We start from the raw sequence: 15,537 nt of genomic DNA on the forward strand, positions 1-15,537 counted from the left end.
TATTCTCATATTGTTTGTGTTGTCAGTTTAGCATTTCTTATTTTATGACTAAAATAGCTATCAATTTTAATACCGTGTTTAATTATTATGCCAGTTTTCTTACTTCAACATTTGTGTAACTTAGCAATAGAAAATTTATAGTGAAAATCACCACTGATCCACTAGTTCATTTCATGTCATTCATGTGTAGGTACAGTCTAGATAATGTATCTCCTGTCAAGTAACTAAGTGTGAAATTATTTTCTTATGGTCTTGCCAGTTTTTAGAAAAAGACCTCGAAAATTAATGTAAAAAGTAAGTGAAATGTACTTACCCATCTGGTTTAAACTTAGGAAATTGTTTTGAAAAATTCATTCTTGTCCCTATCTAAAGTTCTTCCAACCACTTGCCTGGACTACTTTCACGAGTTACATTAGTAAGTCTTGTTGTGCTTTTCCTAAGTCAATCTTTAATCTCTGTAACTCTTGCTGATTAACAGTGGATTCACCCATAGAATTTGGTGTCATTCTAGAGGGGTCAATCCTCTCCTGTACTTTTTGCTCTACAGATTCCTGCAGTCGCTCTACCAAACTAGGCAATGTAGTATGTAGACACAAAATTTCATTAAATGCCCTACTTCCTTACGACTAAGTCACATTGTGCATTTACTTCAGTCTGTAAATCCTTAGGCAAAGTGTTCATGACTTTTATAATGTAGCAATCCTATTATCTTGTGTCTTAGTCACATTTATTGTTTCCTCTAGCTTACTGCTTAACATTTTCTCTAGTGTATTACTGTTTTCTCCTGTGCTATAAGGGTTTCCTCTAATTTTTTATTATTATTGTCCCTTCGTACCTTGAGCATCTCTCCAAATTTGGCAAGTAGAGCTGTCATATCAAGTCCCTGTGCTTCATTTGCCATTTTACGTATGGTGACTGGCATAAATTTTTAGCAAAATCATAATCCTGAAATCTCCACTACTTAACAGTCGACACTGAATTCTAATTCTAGACATAATTTATCAATATCACTTCTCAATAATGTTCACGTTTCTTTCACATTCACATAGACCTCATGGGTCCACTCCCGCCATCAGAGGGATATCTTACATATTTACAGCTTTAGATGGGTATACACCTTGGGTGGAGGCAATGCCAATCAGTAACAGCAGACAGCCAAAATGAGAGCAAGGCCTTCGTTAAAATGTGGATTTTTTCCCCCCTGCTGTCCAGCACACTTCACCACATATCAGGTCTAGCAAGTTAAATCGACACTGTTTCTGGAACTGTTTAGATTGTGTGGTTCCAGCATCAGCATATGACCATCTACCATCCCGCAAGCAACAGGATGGCATAGAAAGTTTGAAGCTGCACTAATGTACCATGAGAACACATGGATAGTTGCACTACCAACTGGTTTTGCTGCAACTTCGCCCAGCCTTCAAGCTGGTCATTCTACATCTACATTTATACTCCGCAAGCCACCCAACGGTGTGTGGCGGAGGGGCACTTTACGTGCCACTGTCATTACCTCCCTTTCCTGTTCCAGTCGTGTATGGTTCGCGGGAAGAACGACTGTCTGAAAGCCTCCGTGCGCGCTCTAATCTCTCTAATTTTACATTCGTGATCTCCTCGGGAGGTATAAATAGGGGGAAGCAATATATTCGATACCTCATCCAGAAACGCACCCTCTCGAAACCTGGTGAGCAAGCTACACCGCAATGCAGAGCGCCTCTCTTGCAGAGTCTGCCACTTGAGTTTGTTAAACATCTCCGTAAGGCTATCACGGTTACCAAATAACCCTGTGACGAAATGCGCCGCTCTTCTTTGGATCTTCCTTATCTCCTCTGTCAACCCGACCTGGTACGGATCCCACACTGATGAGCAATACTCAAGTATAGGTCGAACGAGTGTTTTGTAAGCCACCTCCTTTGTTGATGGACTACATTTTCTAAGGACTCTCCCAATGAATCTCAACCTGGTACCCGCCTTACCAACAATTAATTTTATATGATCATTCCACTTCAAATCGTTCCGCACGCATACTCCCAGATATTTTACAGAAGTAACTGCTACCAGTGTTTGTCCCGCTATTATATAATCATACAATAAAGGATCCTTCTTTCTATGTATTCGCAATACATTACATTTGTCTATGTTAAGGGTCAGTTGCCACCCCCTGCACCAAGTGCCTATCCGCTGCAGATCTTCCTGCATTTCGCTACAATTTTCTAATGCTGCAACTTCTCTGTATACTACAGCATCATCCACGAAAAGCCGCATGGAACTTCCGACTCTATCTACTAGGTCATTTATATATATTGTGAAAAGCAACGGTCCCATAACACTCCCCTGTGGCACGCCAGAGGTTACTTTAATGTCTGTAGACGTCTCTCCATTGATAACAACATGCTGTGTTCTGTTTGCTAAAAACTCTTCAATCCAGCCACACAGCTGGTCTGATATTCCGTAGGCTCTTACTTTGTTTATCAGGCGACAGTGCGGAACTGTATCGAACGCCTTCCAGAAGTCAAGAAAAATAGCATCTACCTGGGAGCCTGTATCTAATATTTTCTGGGTCTCATGAACAAATAAAACGAGCTGGGTCTCACACGATCGCTGTTTCTGGAATCCATGTTGATTCCTATATAGTAGATTCTGGTCATTGGGGGATCTACCGCAGAGAAGGTTTATGGAGAGATGTTGTGCCTGCCATCACAATTTTTTTCAGCAACACTAATGCAAACAAAGACAGAACTACCATAGATGATGTAACAAGTGAAGCTCCAAATAGCTGAGCTGCACCATTCACCAGTGTCCCATCATGGAGATCAGAGAGTTTTCATCGACAACGACCTTAAAGAATGCTCACACGTGATGTTATGCACAGAGGCAGTACACCGACTATTCCAGCTACCGTACTCTGGACCTTTCCATGTGCTAAAACGTGAAGAAGATACAGTGGAGATAATATGCAATATCAAGCCAGTGATGCTGTCATGGGAACCGGTGAAACTAGCATATTTGCTTACTCCTGTCATGCTTGCACAACAACAAGATATCTTGGATACTACACAAGCGACCTTGAGTCAACCAGATTGTGCTACAGTCTGTCAACAGCAACTTCATACTTGCCTCAGCGAATGAGGCCCCAGAAAGTGCCAAAGACACCAGTTACTTATACGAGTGTGGATTGATGGGTACAGTATTAATACCCACACATCTGACGAGCTCTGCTCTAATATGGGGAGGCTGTGTAAGAAGTGCCAAATTCGAACAGTGATTGTGAACACATCATATTTGGTGGACAACTAGCCGGGTTTGCTTTATGTTTACTTTCAGTCCACTTTTAGTTCTAGTTTTTGAAAGTTCATAGTTTACTGTATGTTGTCAAGCAAAAACCTAACTAATTAAGAGAATAAATCGTGCTGACCTAAGTTCAAATGAGACTTTGTATATTTATGGCTGAAATGATGGAAACTGGCTATATTAGGAATGTGAAAAAAAATCGTTTGTTTTTGCCCAATTTCGGTGCTATTATTTTTCAAATTATGATATTTATTTTTGTTGTATTTCATGGTTTTTCAGTCTCATGTTGGAAATGAACATATACCTATTAATTATATCATATTTTAATGATATCACACACCTCATTTGATTTCATTAAAAAAACTTTACTTATATCCCATTGAAAATTACAGATTAAAGAAGAAACAAACCTGTATCATAGGCAGCCAAAAAGTGTTGAAAGTTTGTAAAGAAAGCCCTCTCATTACTTCAAATTTCTATTCAGAGACAGTATACTGTCAATGTTTTAATACAGGGTGTCCCATTTACGTTGACTACCACAAACAATTTTTTGTCAAGAAGACATAACTTTGACCGTGTGAACAATAGTGTGTCTTTTCCAAATAGTGCCCTATAAGTTCATTTTTGATGTTATTAAAAATGTAACACAAAATTGGCTTTGACTTTCCTGTAGTAGCAAATAGGGGAGGTACATGGGGGTAATTTAACTCGTCCACTTGATGGAGTTGACAGAATAATGGAAAAACAAAGAAAATGCACAATGGTCATTCCATCAACCATCTCTAGTTGAAGATTTGTGCAAGTGCAATGTACACCAATGAAGAGAAGGTAGAAATGCTACTTATCTATGGCAAATGTGCGTAAGATAAGAAAACAGTCATCGCAGTAAGGTGGGTTCTAATCAGGATATCATTCTTTGTAGAGTTCTTCTGCCTGTGTAGCATTAGGTCTACATTCAACCACAATAAAGAAAACGTAATGATGATGCAGTTTTTAATCAAAGACTGCTGTTACTGTAGACAACTTATTAAACAAGTTCTGCAGTAGTGTACTACATATACCTGAACTATGAATAAGAAAACATTATTGTTTTGTTTATTGTCAACTCCAGTGGACGAGTTACGTTATCTGTGGTATTTGCACTGTGAGTTGGTACAGGAGAGTCAGTCAAATAATGTCATGTTTACGTGAATGGTACTCTGCAATACATTTCTGAGGAGGTCTTGTGGAGAAGTAGTGTATCACCAAATAAAAAAATACAGAGTGCTATTTAAAAAAGATGTACTACTGTTCATATCTTTACAGCGAAACAGAATTTCAAGAAAAGCAGTCATGTTGATTAACGTTCCCTTGGTAGCTAAACATCGTTTACTTGATGCTTTTTATATTTCGTTTCTGAACAAAACGTTATGTGGGGGTGGTCAACATAAATGGGATACTCTAGATTGTGTGAAAACTGTCGCCTACAGTCTATATTTGAACATGGAAGTCGAACTGCCTTTAGTACAACAGCAGACACTTGACAATATCTAATTTTCTACTGGCATGAAAAGTTGATATGTCACTACATTTTGAAGGCTTGTGTAACATTGTAGGGGTACATAACATGGTCTGCCATGTTATCATTGATAGAATTCATCACTATCATTTCATTGTTGGAACAAGAACCTACTACTATGAACAAAGACTTGCTTGTATCTGTGACCTAAAAGTTGGCAGGCTAGTTTGAAGGAGCAGCCCAATGAGTTTCACTGTTCCCTTCATCTCTGCCGGAAGTACTTCTCTTTATGTTTTTCTTTCCGTAATAATGAATCAGTCATAAATTCTGAGTTGAAATAGGGATAACAGTTTTATCCTCCAACATCGTGTTTCCCAAAACTTTTTCACTGAAAATCAAAGCACAGTGACGCATTTTGGAGAAATCTCAGATTCTTTGCATTAATTAAACTGCATATTTTCGTAAAGACATGAATGTAAATACAAGAACCACCAAATACGGCCTTCAGCTTCAGAAACACACAAATCAACATGGCACATTCTTGATTTGCTTCTGCCATCCAAATCACAACACAGGACCTTCATGTTATGCAATACTGGTAGAACAGACTCTGAGAATGTCTAACACAATATAATTTTTACTGTTTTGTGAAATGAAGTCTGTGGCGGCAGGCTGATCCGTAGCATAGATCAAATGAGTGAAAGAAGGAAAACAATGGTGTGCTCTGTCGATTTACATGTTTGCAAAGCTAAAGTGCCATATTTGATGATTTTTGCTCTAAAGACCTCTCCAAATCACAATGCTTTTCCTACGAGTTGTTGTACAAAAGTGTCAAGAAATCTGACTTCGACAGATAAAGATCCCACCAGCTGACACCACATCTAGGCATCAGCTTTTCAAACTGGAAATGAATGGTCATTTTAAGGTTGTATGCTTACCTCAGCTTTGAAAACAAAAATCAAGGTCCAGTTTCAACATTAAATACCTACCAACTACCAATACCAGTAAACTGCTAACTTCAGGTTCATAATATTTTTACACAGGAAGGGGAAAATGCAAAATTTCATTTTTGTAAAAAGTGTCAATTCGCATTATGTCAATAAAAACTGCTGATTTCTCATTATTGCCATGTAAAATTTTTTCAGCCATATCCATGCTGTCCCCACTAGTATGTAACTGTGACATGTTTCTAGTAGCCATTGCTTGATAGTGTATCCTGACACAACCATCAATCTGGTGTAACAAGAAACATGATTCATCTGGCCAATTGACGTTTCCATTTTTCCATTGTCCAATCGTGATGATCTTGTGCCTGCTGCAGTCTTAACTGGCAAAGTCATTGGGTCAACATGGGAACACGTAGGTATAGTTGTGTATGGACCATTATGTTCAACAGTGTGCACTGAATAGTGAAAAGCTTACGCACACACCAACATTGTACTCTTGTCAAATGTGTTGCAGATTGCTCCCTATCCTGCTTTACAGAGTGGGCAAGCCTCCAACCTCCACATTCTGTGATTAAGCATGGATGTCCGACATCTTGCCACCTACTCCTAAGTTCACAATCCTTCAACCACTTTCCACAGATGCTGACAACAGTAGCACATGAACAACCTAATCGTTTTGTCATTTCTGACATACTCTTTCCCATGCTGGTCATGACGATCTGCCCTTTGTCAAAGTCGCTAATGGCAGTGGATTTCCCCATTTGCAACCCGTATCATCACTAGAATGATTCTCCATTCATTTCTGCTCTGCTTAAATACTTCCCTTACAGCCCCACACACCTGCAATGCCACCAGGTGGTATTCAGCCTCACTGTGGATAGTGTCATAATGTTTTGGCTCATCAATTTATGCATACCCATGAAAGGTGTGTGTGTGGGAGGGGGGGCGGGGGGGGGGGGGGGGGCGCTAATTAAACATATATGATCCTTACAGTCTCACCCAAAAATCATTAGTTTTTAAGAGTTCAGTATTTGTTGTGTAACTATATTTGTCCCTCATTGAAGGCATCACTGTGTTTTCAGTTTTGAAGCAAGTGTTTAAGGGTAAATACTAAACTGTTGTGTTGGTTCATTTCACTGAACATTATATAAAAAATACATAAATGGAAACCAATTTCTTCCTTCCTATTCAGTTTATCTCTTTTCTTGTCTGCCCCCGGTAGCTGAGTGGTCAGCAAAACAGAATGTCAATCATAATGGCCCGGGTTCGATTCCTGGCTGGGTCAGAGATTTTTCTCTGCTTAGGGACTGGTTGTTGTGTTGTCTTAATCATCATCATCTCATCATTTCATCCCCATTGGCACACCGGTCGCCGAAGTGGCGCCAACTCGAAAGACCTGCACCCAGCGAACAGTCTACCCGACGGGAGGCCCTAGCCATACGGCATTTACATTCATCTCTTTTCTTAATGGGCTTATCTTTTTAGATGAAAGTATTGACAATATTATGTAAATAAACTTGATATTTACTGTATCAAAAGAATATATTACCCACCTTTACCTTTATATAGCAATAATAGAAATAAAGTGATGTGACAATATTATTGTCTGAGTTATGAACATTGTTTCTGTTTTTGCAGACTGAGGCAATGAAAACTACATCAGATGCTGGAAGCAAGCTGCATGATGAATTTGATTTGCTCTTAGTTATCACACATTATTATACTTCTCGGTGTGCCTTTCGGGATACTGAGTCTCTAAAACACATTGCTGCTAAGCTCTCTACAGCACTTTTGCGACATTCTGATATTATTCCTGCAGACAAAGCTTTCTTTGAGGCAGGCGTTGATGCGAGGGTTTGTGTTTACTCATATTACTGGTTTTAAAACATTTCAAAACTTATAATTGTGTTCCTTTAATCATACAGAATTGTAAACGACCATTTGTTACAGGCAACTGGCCGTGATAGTGAGGCTTTTGTATTTCTCAATCATTATCTTGACCTGTGTGAGGCAATTGAAGAAAGTAACTTGGATCTCTTGGATCACAGTGATTTTGCCCTGACTGATTTCCCAAATGAAATTCCTCTACCAGTATCTACAAATATACCACAGTCTTTGCATGAAGAAGTGAAGGAGTGGGTTTTGGCTGTATCGATGGATCAAAAAGTGGATCAGGTATAAAATTTTGATTTTCATTTGATGTGTTCATTTACGAAATGTACTTGTTTTATTGTTAATAATTTTTGTATTTGTATATCATAGAGGGCAAAAATTTGCAAAATAAACTGGCAGATGTAGGTGGAATTATTGTCAGTGGAGGTTTCCTATGCATAGGTCATTCCAACTAGTAGAGAAGATGGATGGGTACTGGGATTACAGCTCATTTGCCTCTAGATAGTTTATGCAGTAATGGATTTCAAAATGTCAGTTTTTGAATTGCCTGTTGACTTGGTGTTTCTATGAAAGTCATCAAATATTGAAAAGTCAAACAGAGGTTGCAAGTGTGAGTGGCACAAGCAGTTCTGTAAAAGTTACACAATCGATAAAAATAAAGACCAGTGAAGCTGCCAGATCACTTTCACCAATGACAAAAATATTCACCAAATTGTCCAAGAAAAGTACTAAACGAATGACACTGTGTCTTGTGACAGATTTTAAACATGGGACTGTTCACACCTTAGTGCATGATATTTTGAACATGCTTTACCTTTGTTTACATATGGCTCTGAAAATGCTATCCTCTAAGCAGAAGGAGCTTGGGTATTAACAACATACCTTAATTTCATGGAACATACAGAAAACAACTTTCTGGAAACCATGAAAAATTTATGCTTCTGCATGCCTCGTGATCAGAATATTAGCCATATAAATTAAGGACAAGAGCACGTCTAAAAAACCAAACATTTGGCACAGACAAGCTGATGGAAGTTCTTATGATTAAGCATTTGTTATTCACTTCTCTTCTTTTCTGAGGAGACTAGTGATTAACAGTTTTTGGTGGACATGCTCTATTGCCCATAAGACATTATCAGAAGTAAATTTCCATAAAAGTTGATAGGAACCAATTAAGATTTTAATGCATAAAATTCCTATTTTAAAATTAGTTTAGCATGAATAATTTTACTTCATTGGAACAACTGAGTCAAGTGGCAACAGTGATTAAAACATACAACTCTGGTGAGAGGTTGAAATTTCCTTTCAATCATTCATATTTCTGTGGTTTCAGTAAATCACTTCAGATGGATGTCAGGACAATTCCTTTGAATTGACCATGATTGATTTCCTTTCCCATTCTTGCCAAATGAGCTGCTGACTGACACAAACCATTTAATGAAATAAGATTTCTCTTTTGCCTTCTTTCCCACCAATCTGTGAATGGAACATGCTGTGTACCAACCTAGTGACAGTTTCCTGGCAGTGTCGGAATTATGAAATGCATGAAATTGACAGAGTTTCATATGTGGTGTTCACATTTCACCACATACTGTTTAAGTTCTTCAGACATTTCACTCATCATCTTGGTTAGTTGGATGCTTAAACAGACCAAACTACTAGGTCATCAGTCCTTTTTCCTCGAGCATACTGGTCAATATGACTGTAGATCAGAGAGAGCCTACCGTGCAGAATCCAGAGAAGAAAAATCCCAAGGTCTACCAGTGTCTGTGAAACTGAGGTAAGGGACAAAAGAGAAAGGGACAAAATTCATCTTCTTGACAGAAAATCTCTTTGGGAGATGGGCATCATGCTTATTTCTAATGTGGTTTATCTTTTCATTCAGCTTCCAGTTAAAGCATTGTTGGAATTAATTGGCAACTTTACAGAACTCTTTCGGCATATCCCCTTGTTTAACAACCTGATACGGTGGTGATTAATCCCGCCATTTATCACCGGAAGTTGCCAACTTCTATATGGTGCATTTCCACACAAGAGCACAAGAATCTACCATGCATAAGGCAATGTGCTTCTACTTGTATATGGATGACGCATCTGTAATCTGACCACATAGTATGGTCACACTTCAAAAACATCTACAGCATATCAACCTAAACCATCCAAATAGAAAATTAATGCTAGAAACAGAATGATACAGCTACTTTTTCTTGATGTTTTGGTAGAAGTTCCAAGATTTGAACACTTTTCTATATAGCGTGTTCACTGTCAGATGAAGAAAGCCTCACTGAAGAACGGAGACACTTGAAGGAAGTTTTTAGAAAGATTGGGTACTCAGAACAGTAGGTCGAGTGCGACCTACAACAAAGGTGCCAGTTAACAGAACGGGAGAGCAAAAAACTACAGTTACAGATTTCACAAGAATTTCTGATGTTCAAAAGTCCATGACCAATCGTAAATACGTGTAATTCTGTTACAGGTACTGCCAGTGGATGAGAGAGGCTTGTACCCTTCAGCACTTTGCTCAAATGACAGTGCTGGTCCCATGGCACTTCCCTGTGTAGTATCTGGATATCCTGTCCTCGCTCAGAAGGGCCGCACTCCCATCGAATTCAAAAGACCAGGTCGAGCAGCAAACAGAGAAGATTGGAATAAGCTGTTGATGGCTGCGAAGATGAACCCCGAATCACACGTGACAGATATTATTGGGTTTATTGGAGAGTGGTGTGGAGGCACTCCTAGCTTTTCTTTCCAATGATGTGAAAAACGAATCTAACAAAAATGTTTGGTATTTGTTTAATAGTTGATAAGAAATGTCCATTTGTAATGTAAGGCCTCAAGTTTCCTCAAGTGTGAGCTTCAGGTATAAATTTTTAAACGCCAGTCAAATCACCTTGCAGTGTCCTAGTAATCTACCAACAAGCTGTGTTGCCATTGCCAGGCAGTATTGATGCACTCATCCAGTGCATAAAATGTGTTTTTATGGTCACTAAGTGAGTGGAAGGGTGCTTTTAACAATGTACAGTCTTACACTCTTTATGTAGTAGTGTGGTGTGCAATAGCTATCATTGGGCACCATAACACATGAAAACTGCTTCCGAAATTTTTGTGTCACTACTTTTAAATGTGTGTACTGAGATTCACTGTTTTTAAAGTGACTGATTTCTGTTATAAAGAGTGACAAGAGCAGCCATGTTTGTAGATCTGTTTTCATGTAAGATAAAAAAAATACCTGGTGGGCAGACTCATTTGCAGGATAACGAAACAAATTTATTAATGGAGTGAAGGGTGGAAGATATAAGCTCATCTGGCTTGGCCTATCTTTGAAAATCCATTGATTATTCGTAATGAGACACCACTATAATGAATGTTTTACCATTTTTGCGTATGTTAACTGAGGATCTAATGTACTGAAAGATGTACTTTCTAATTTCATATTTTTGTGTACTGTAATAACGGATAACAACTGTGAGAAGTGTGGAGTGCACTGAGAGAGTACACTTACTAGTGGCACATCTTTGGCTGACATTTTTTGAGCAGAATGAAGAGATTAAAGTTCACAACACTGTTTAATTAGCAATAACCTGTTAAACTGGCAACATTGTTACTGTTCCTCAGACAGAAGTTTCACTTCATGATGTATAGTTATTGTATATGTATGAGCAGCCATTGAAACTTAAAAAGCCAACTGATTTATATTCATATTATTATTACTGGTGATTCTAATAAAGCATGCAATTTTAAATGCAGTTTACTTTTTTTCTCACCACTAATTTCATTTGTCGCAGTGGGAGGCCGAGTGACTAAGAATCAATTCTATTACTTCATACAGAGTATATGCCACATTGTTTGCATATGAAAAAATAAAATTTTATCAGGCAAAAATTCATACTGGACATCTGCCTTTTGTCAACACTGTATGACCAATTATCCCATCCAAGAATTTGTTAAAGAAAGATTCAACTTCAGATTATCATGGGATCCTCTCATGGACATAACAATAGAACTAAACTTAAGGCCACTATTAGCTGAAGGCAACCAGTGTTACTACTGATGGCATCACTTCTTGCCAGAGGATTCATGAACTGGTCTGGTGGCACAGCTTTCGAAAAATTGTCCTCTTCTCATCAGGGAATAGTAACTTGAGAGAATAGCATCGATGAAGAACATTTTCTCCTGTTAGAAATGAAACACAAAGATTATGCTTATCCATTACGGATATTTTAGAACCGTGACTGTATATTAATGTAAATAAATTATACACAACTGCAACCAGTCACTTTTTTCATTAGTAATGCTTTATTACATTAACCGGTTTTCGAACCCTTTCAGGTTCATCTTCAGATGATTTCGGGAGAATCCGGGAAGCTACATCATTATTGGTAGTAGCATAATGCTGGGTGCTGGTTCTATGGCAGAAATATGGGTCACACTTTAATGTATCGCCATGACTATAGATTATCTGTCGATATGGGTGTGAATTTAGTTTTTACTTACTGCGACAGTATAGGTGGCTTTTTTCGTATCTGTCTGCATCCATTTTGAAGTCCAGAACACTATAACACAAGCTATATTAGTTCACACTTAAACAGTGACACTTCACCAGCATCCAGCATGCGCTTTACAACTGTTGCTTATAACAAAGATCTTGACAGAGAGATATGGCATAAGCCTACTTTGTACAGAGATGAAATTTGTTGTTCTTTACATGTGTTAAAGTCGATATAAGGGCAAGTTTTTTCATCAGAATGGTGATAACATGAGAGCACTAGAGAAACTAATAATAAATTATTACAAGAATAAATTTCGGTGATCTGTTATGCTATTTCTATTTGTATGTTACAGGCAGTTTTTTTTTTTTTTTTATAATATTAAACATGAACAAAATTCTTTAGCTGTTGACTAATTTTATTCTAATATTAGAGTGATCTGGGATATTGGTAAAGGCAGCTTATGTTTGTTCCAGCTAGAATTAATATGTATAAAGTACTGATTTATGTTAGCAATGGAGGGCTTTAACATTTAGAGATATGGTACATGTCTTATTCTGTGGTAGTAACATTGACACCAGTGTGGTTAGGATGTAAGGAGAGGTGGGGGGGGGGGGGGGGGGGGTCATTGGGAGGGGGGGGGGGGTTGGGGAGCTGGTGTATGTTTTATTGGGTGGTTACTTGTTTTGAACTAGTAGATCTTCAAAGTTCTGAAGGAAAAATTTGTTTCTCAGTTCAGTTTGATCATTAAGTAGGCAGTCAGGTGCTGTATTTGTGTAGACAAATATTTCAATTTCTTCAAGTCACGGTTCTAAAATATCCGTAATGGATAAGCATAATCTGTTGATACCACGCCAGGTAATTAGAACAATGCGCGAATTTCGGCAATGTAAACTTAAACTAACGAAAACAATCCTTGCAATAAGATTTAACAAAAAAATGTCTCTCAGAAAACGTGACTCCAAATTATATCAGAATAAAAATAACGAGTCAAAGTATGTCAGCCAAGATAGCAAAAGCACGATGTGAAATTATTTGGTTAAAAACTGAAATAAGGTCTCTTTACAAAAAGAAAGATCTGCTCAATTCAAAGCTGTATAATATGCACTTAGAACTTAGCCATAAACTTGTTGCTCATGTCTTCATGGTCTTCCTAGACTATGTCAATATATATGTAAACAAAGAATGTATTATCATCTCACATAGACACGAGAAAAAGATAAATGCTCTAATTTCAAAGAATGCAGTGAAGTCCCCCAGTATCTCTTCTGAAACAGAACATAAGTTTTTTGATAAAGTGATAAATACTACAGAAATATGCTTCAGTAGTAATGAATTAAAGCTGTTAAACAAAGGCCTTAAGCACAACATTGCCCCCTCACTAAATAAAAGCAACATTAAAGACCTCATAGTTAACACAAAAATTGCATGTACAGCAGCTAAACTAAAACACAATGAACAAAATGCTGTAGCTCATAAGGCAAACAACATCATTATGAGGAACATTCACCAGAACAAAATGTACAATAAGATGAATACTGAACATAAGATATTATGTGACATAAATAAGAAACTTTCAGTTCAAAATGCCCTCATTGTCAGAGCAGACAAGGGTAACACAGCTGTTGTCATGTATGAATCAGACTATATTAGCAAAACTTGTGAATTCTTCAGAAATAATAATATAAAGGAAATAGCATATGACCCTACTCCCAAATTCCATGATAAAATTAAAAAGTTACTTAAAAACTGCAACTTCTTGTTGACACCATTAGAAGCAAAGCACTGTATAGTGATGAACCCTTCAGCACCAAAACTGAGATCACAGCCTAAGATCCACAAACCAGAATGTCCGATACGTCCCATTGTGAACTCTATCAATAGCCCAAGCTATAAAATCACCAAAAAACTTAATGATATTATCCGCAAGGCATATGTATTTGAAAATAACTACTCCATTAAAAACAGTTATGAGCTCATCAATAGTATAAAAGATATCCCCATCCCAGTCACAGCTAAATTTGCATCTCTTGACATAGTAAACCTATATACAAACATACCCATCAAGGAAACAATTAGTTTAATAAGAAATAACTTACTGAAACATGGGACAATGGGGAGAGCTGAAATCTATGAACTCATAGAGATCCTGGAACTCATATTGTCACACAACTACTTCCTGTTCAACAACAAATTTTACATTCAGGAAGACGGACTGGCAATGGGTAGTAGTCTTGCAGGCTTGCTAGCAGACATATATATCAATAACCTTGAAAATAACTTTTTCAGGTCCCAAACACAGCTAAAAGATAAGCTGCTTTATTACAAACGCTATGTTGATGACACACTCATTCTGTTCAATGGAGCAACAGAAGAAATAAATAATCTAGCCAAAGAACTTAATAAAATACACAATAAAATCCAATTCACAGTAGAACATGAAACACCAGAAGGCATTAACTATCTTGATCTAACAATCTCAAATAAAAATCAGAAGCATAAATTTCAAATCTTCAGAAAGCCAACAACCACCAATGTTACCATACACAAATCCTCTTGCCATCCAGACCAACATAAAAAAGCATTCTTCAGAACAATGGTTAATCGCATGCTGAAAATCCCAATGGATACAAATGAAAGACAAAAAGAAACAGAAATTATTAAATCAATTGCCTCCACCAATGGGTACAACCCTGCAATAATAGATAAACTAATCCATACAGCAAAACTAAATCAACCAACTGCTGAACAACCACCCACAAACAAGAAAACCACATTTGTTAGCCTGCCTTTCCTAGGGAAGATTTCTCACCAAATTGCCAACCTCTTCAAGACATACAACATAAAAATAAGTTTCTTCACCACCAACAAAGTACAAAATCAAATCATACACACCACCAAAACCACTATACAAAAATATCAAAAGTCAGGTGTGTACAAGCTCACTTGCAACTCATGTCCAAGCTTCTACATTGGACAAACTGGTAGAAGCTTCACAACAAGATATAAAGAACACATGGATGCACTCCGTCTTAACAACCTGAACAAGTCCAGCTTTGCCTCACATCTTGCCCAACACAATCATTCTGCAAACAACATAGAACAGAATCTCCGAATACTACATTTTGCCAACAAAGGCACAATACTTGACCTTCTTGAAGAAATTGAAATATTTGTCTACACAAATACAGCACCTGACTGCCTACTTAATGATCAAACTGAACTGAGAAACAAATTTTTCCTTCAGAACTTTGAAGATCTACTAGTTCAAAACAAGTAACCACCCAATAAAACATACACCAGCTCCCCAACCCCCCCCCCCTCCCAATGACCCCCCCCACCTCTCCTTACATCCTAACCACACTGGTGTCAATGTTACTACCACAGAATAAGACATGTACCATATCTCTAAATGTTAAAGCCC

The 15,537-nt window shown here is 37.7% G+C and overlaps 1 protein-coding gene across 1 annotated transcript in view; it reads left to right on the forward strand.

Moving 5' to 3' along the window:
* The window catches only part of LOC126253687 (intraflagellar transport protein 172 homolog), a 305,113-nt gene extending 293,783 nt beyond the window's left edge, over window positions 1-11,330 (forward strand). Inside the window, exons 28-30 of the mRNA XM_049955213.1 lie at window positions 7,372-7,587; window positions 7,684-7,908; window positions 10,103-11,330. Coding sequence (XP_049811170.1) covers window positions 7,372-7,587; window positions 7,684-7,908; window positions 10,103-10,381 — 720 coding nt within the window. The 3' untranslated portion in view covers window positions 10,382-11,330. The remainder of the gene's footprint in view (window positions 1-7,371; window positions 7,588-7,683; window positions 7,909-10,102) is intronic.
* Window positions 11,331-15,537: the final 4,207 nt, after the last annotated feature.

The sequence above is a fragment of the Schistocerca nitens genome, chromosome 4 (genome assembly GCF_023898315.1).
Source record: "Schistocerca nitens isolate TAMUIC-IGC-003100 chromosome 4, iqSchNite1.1, whole genome shotgun sequence".
Lineage (NCBI taxonomy): Eukaryota > Metazoa > Arthropoda > Insecta > Orthoptera > Acrididae > Schistocerca > Schistocerca nitens.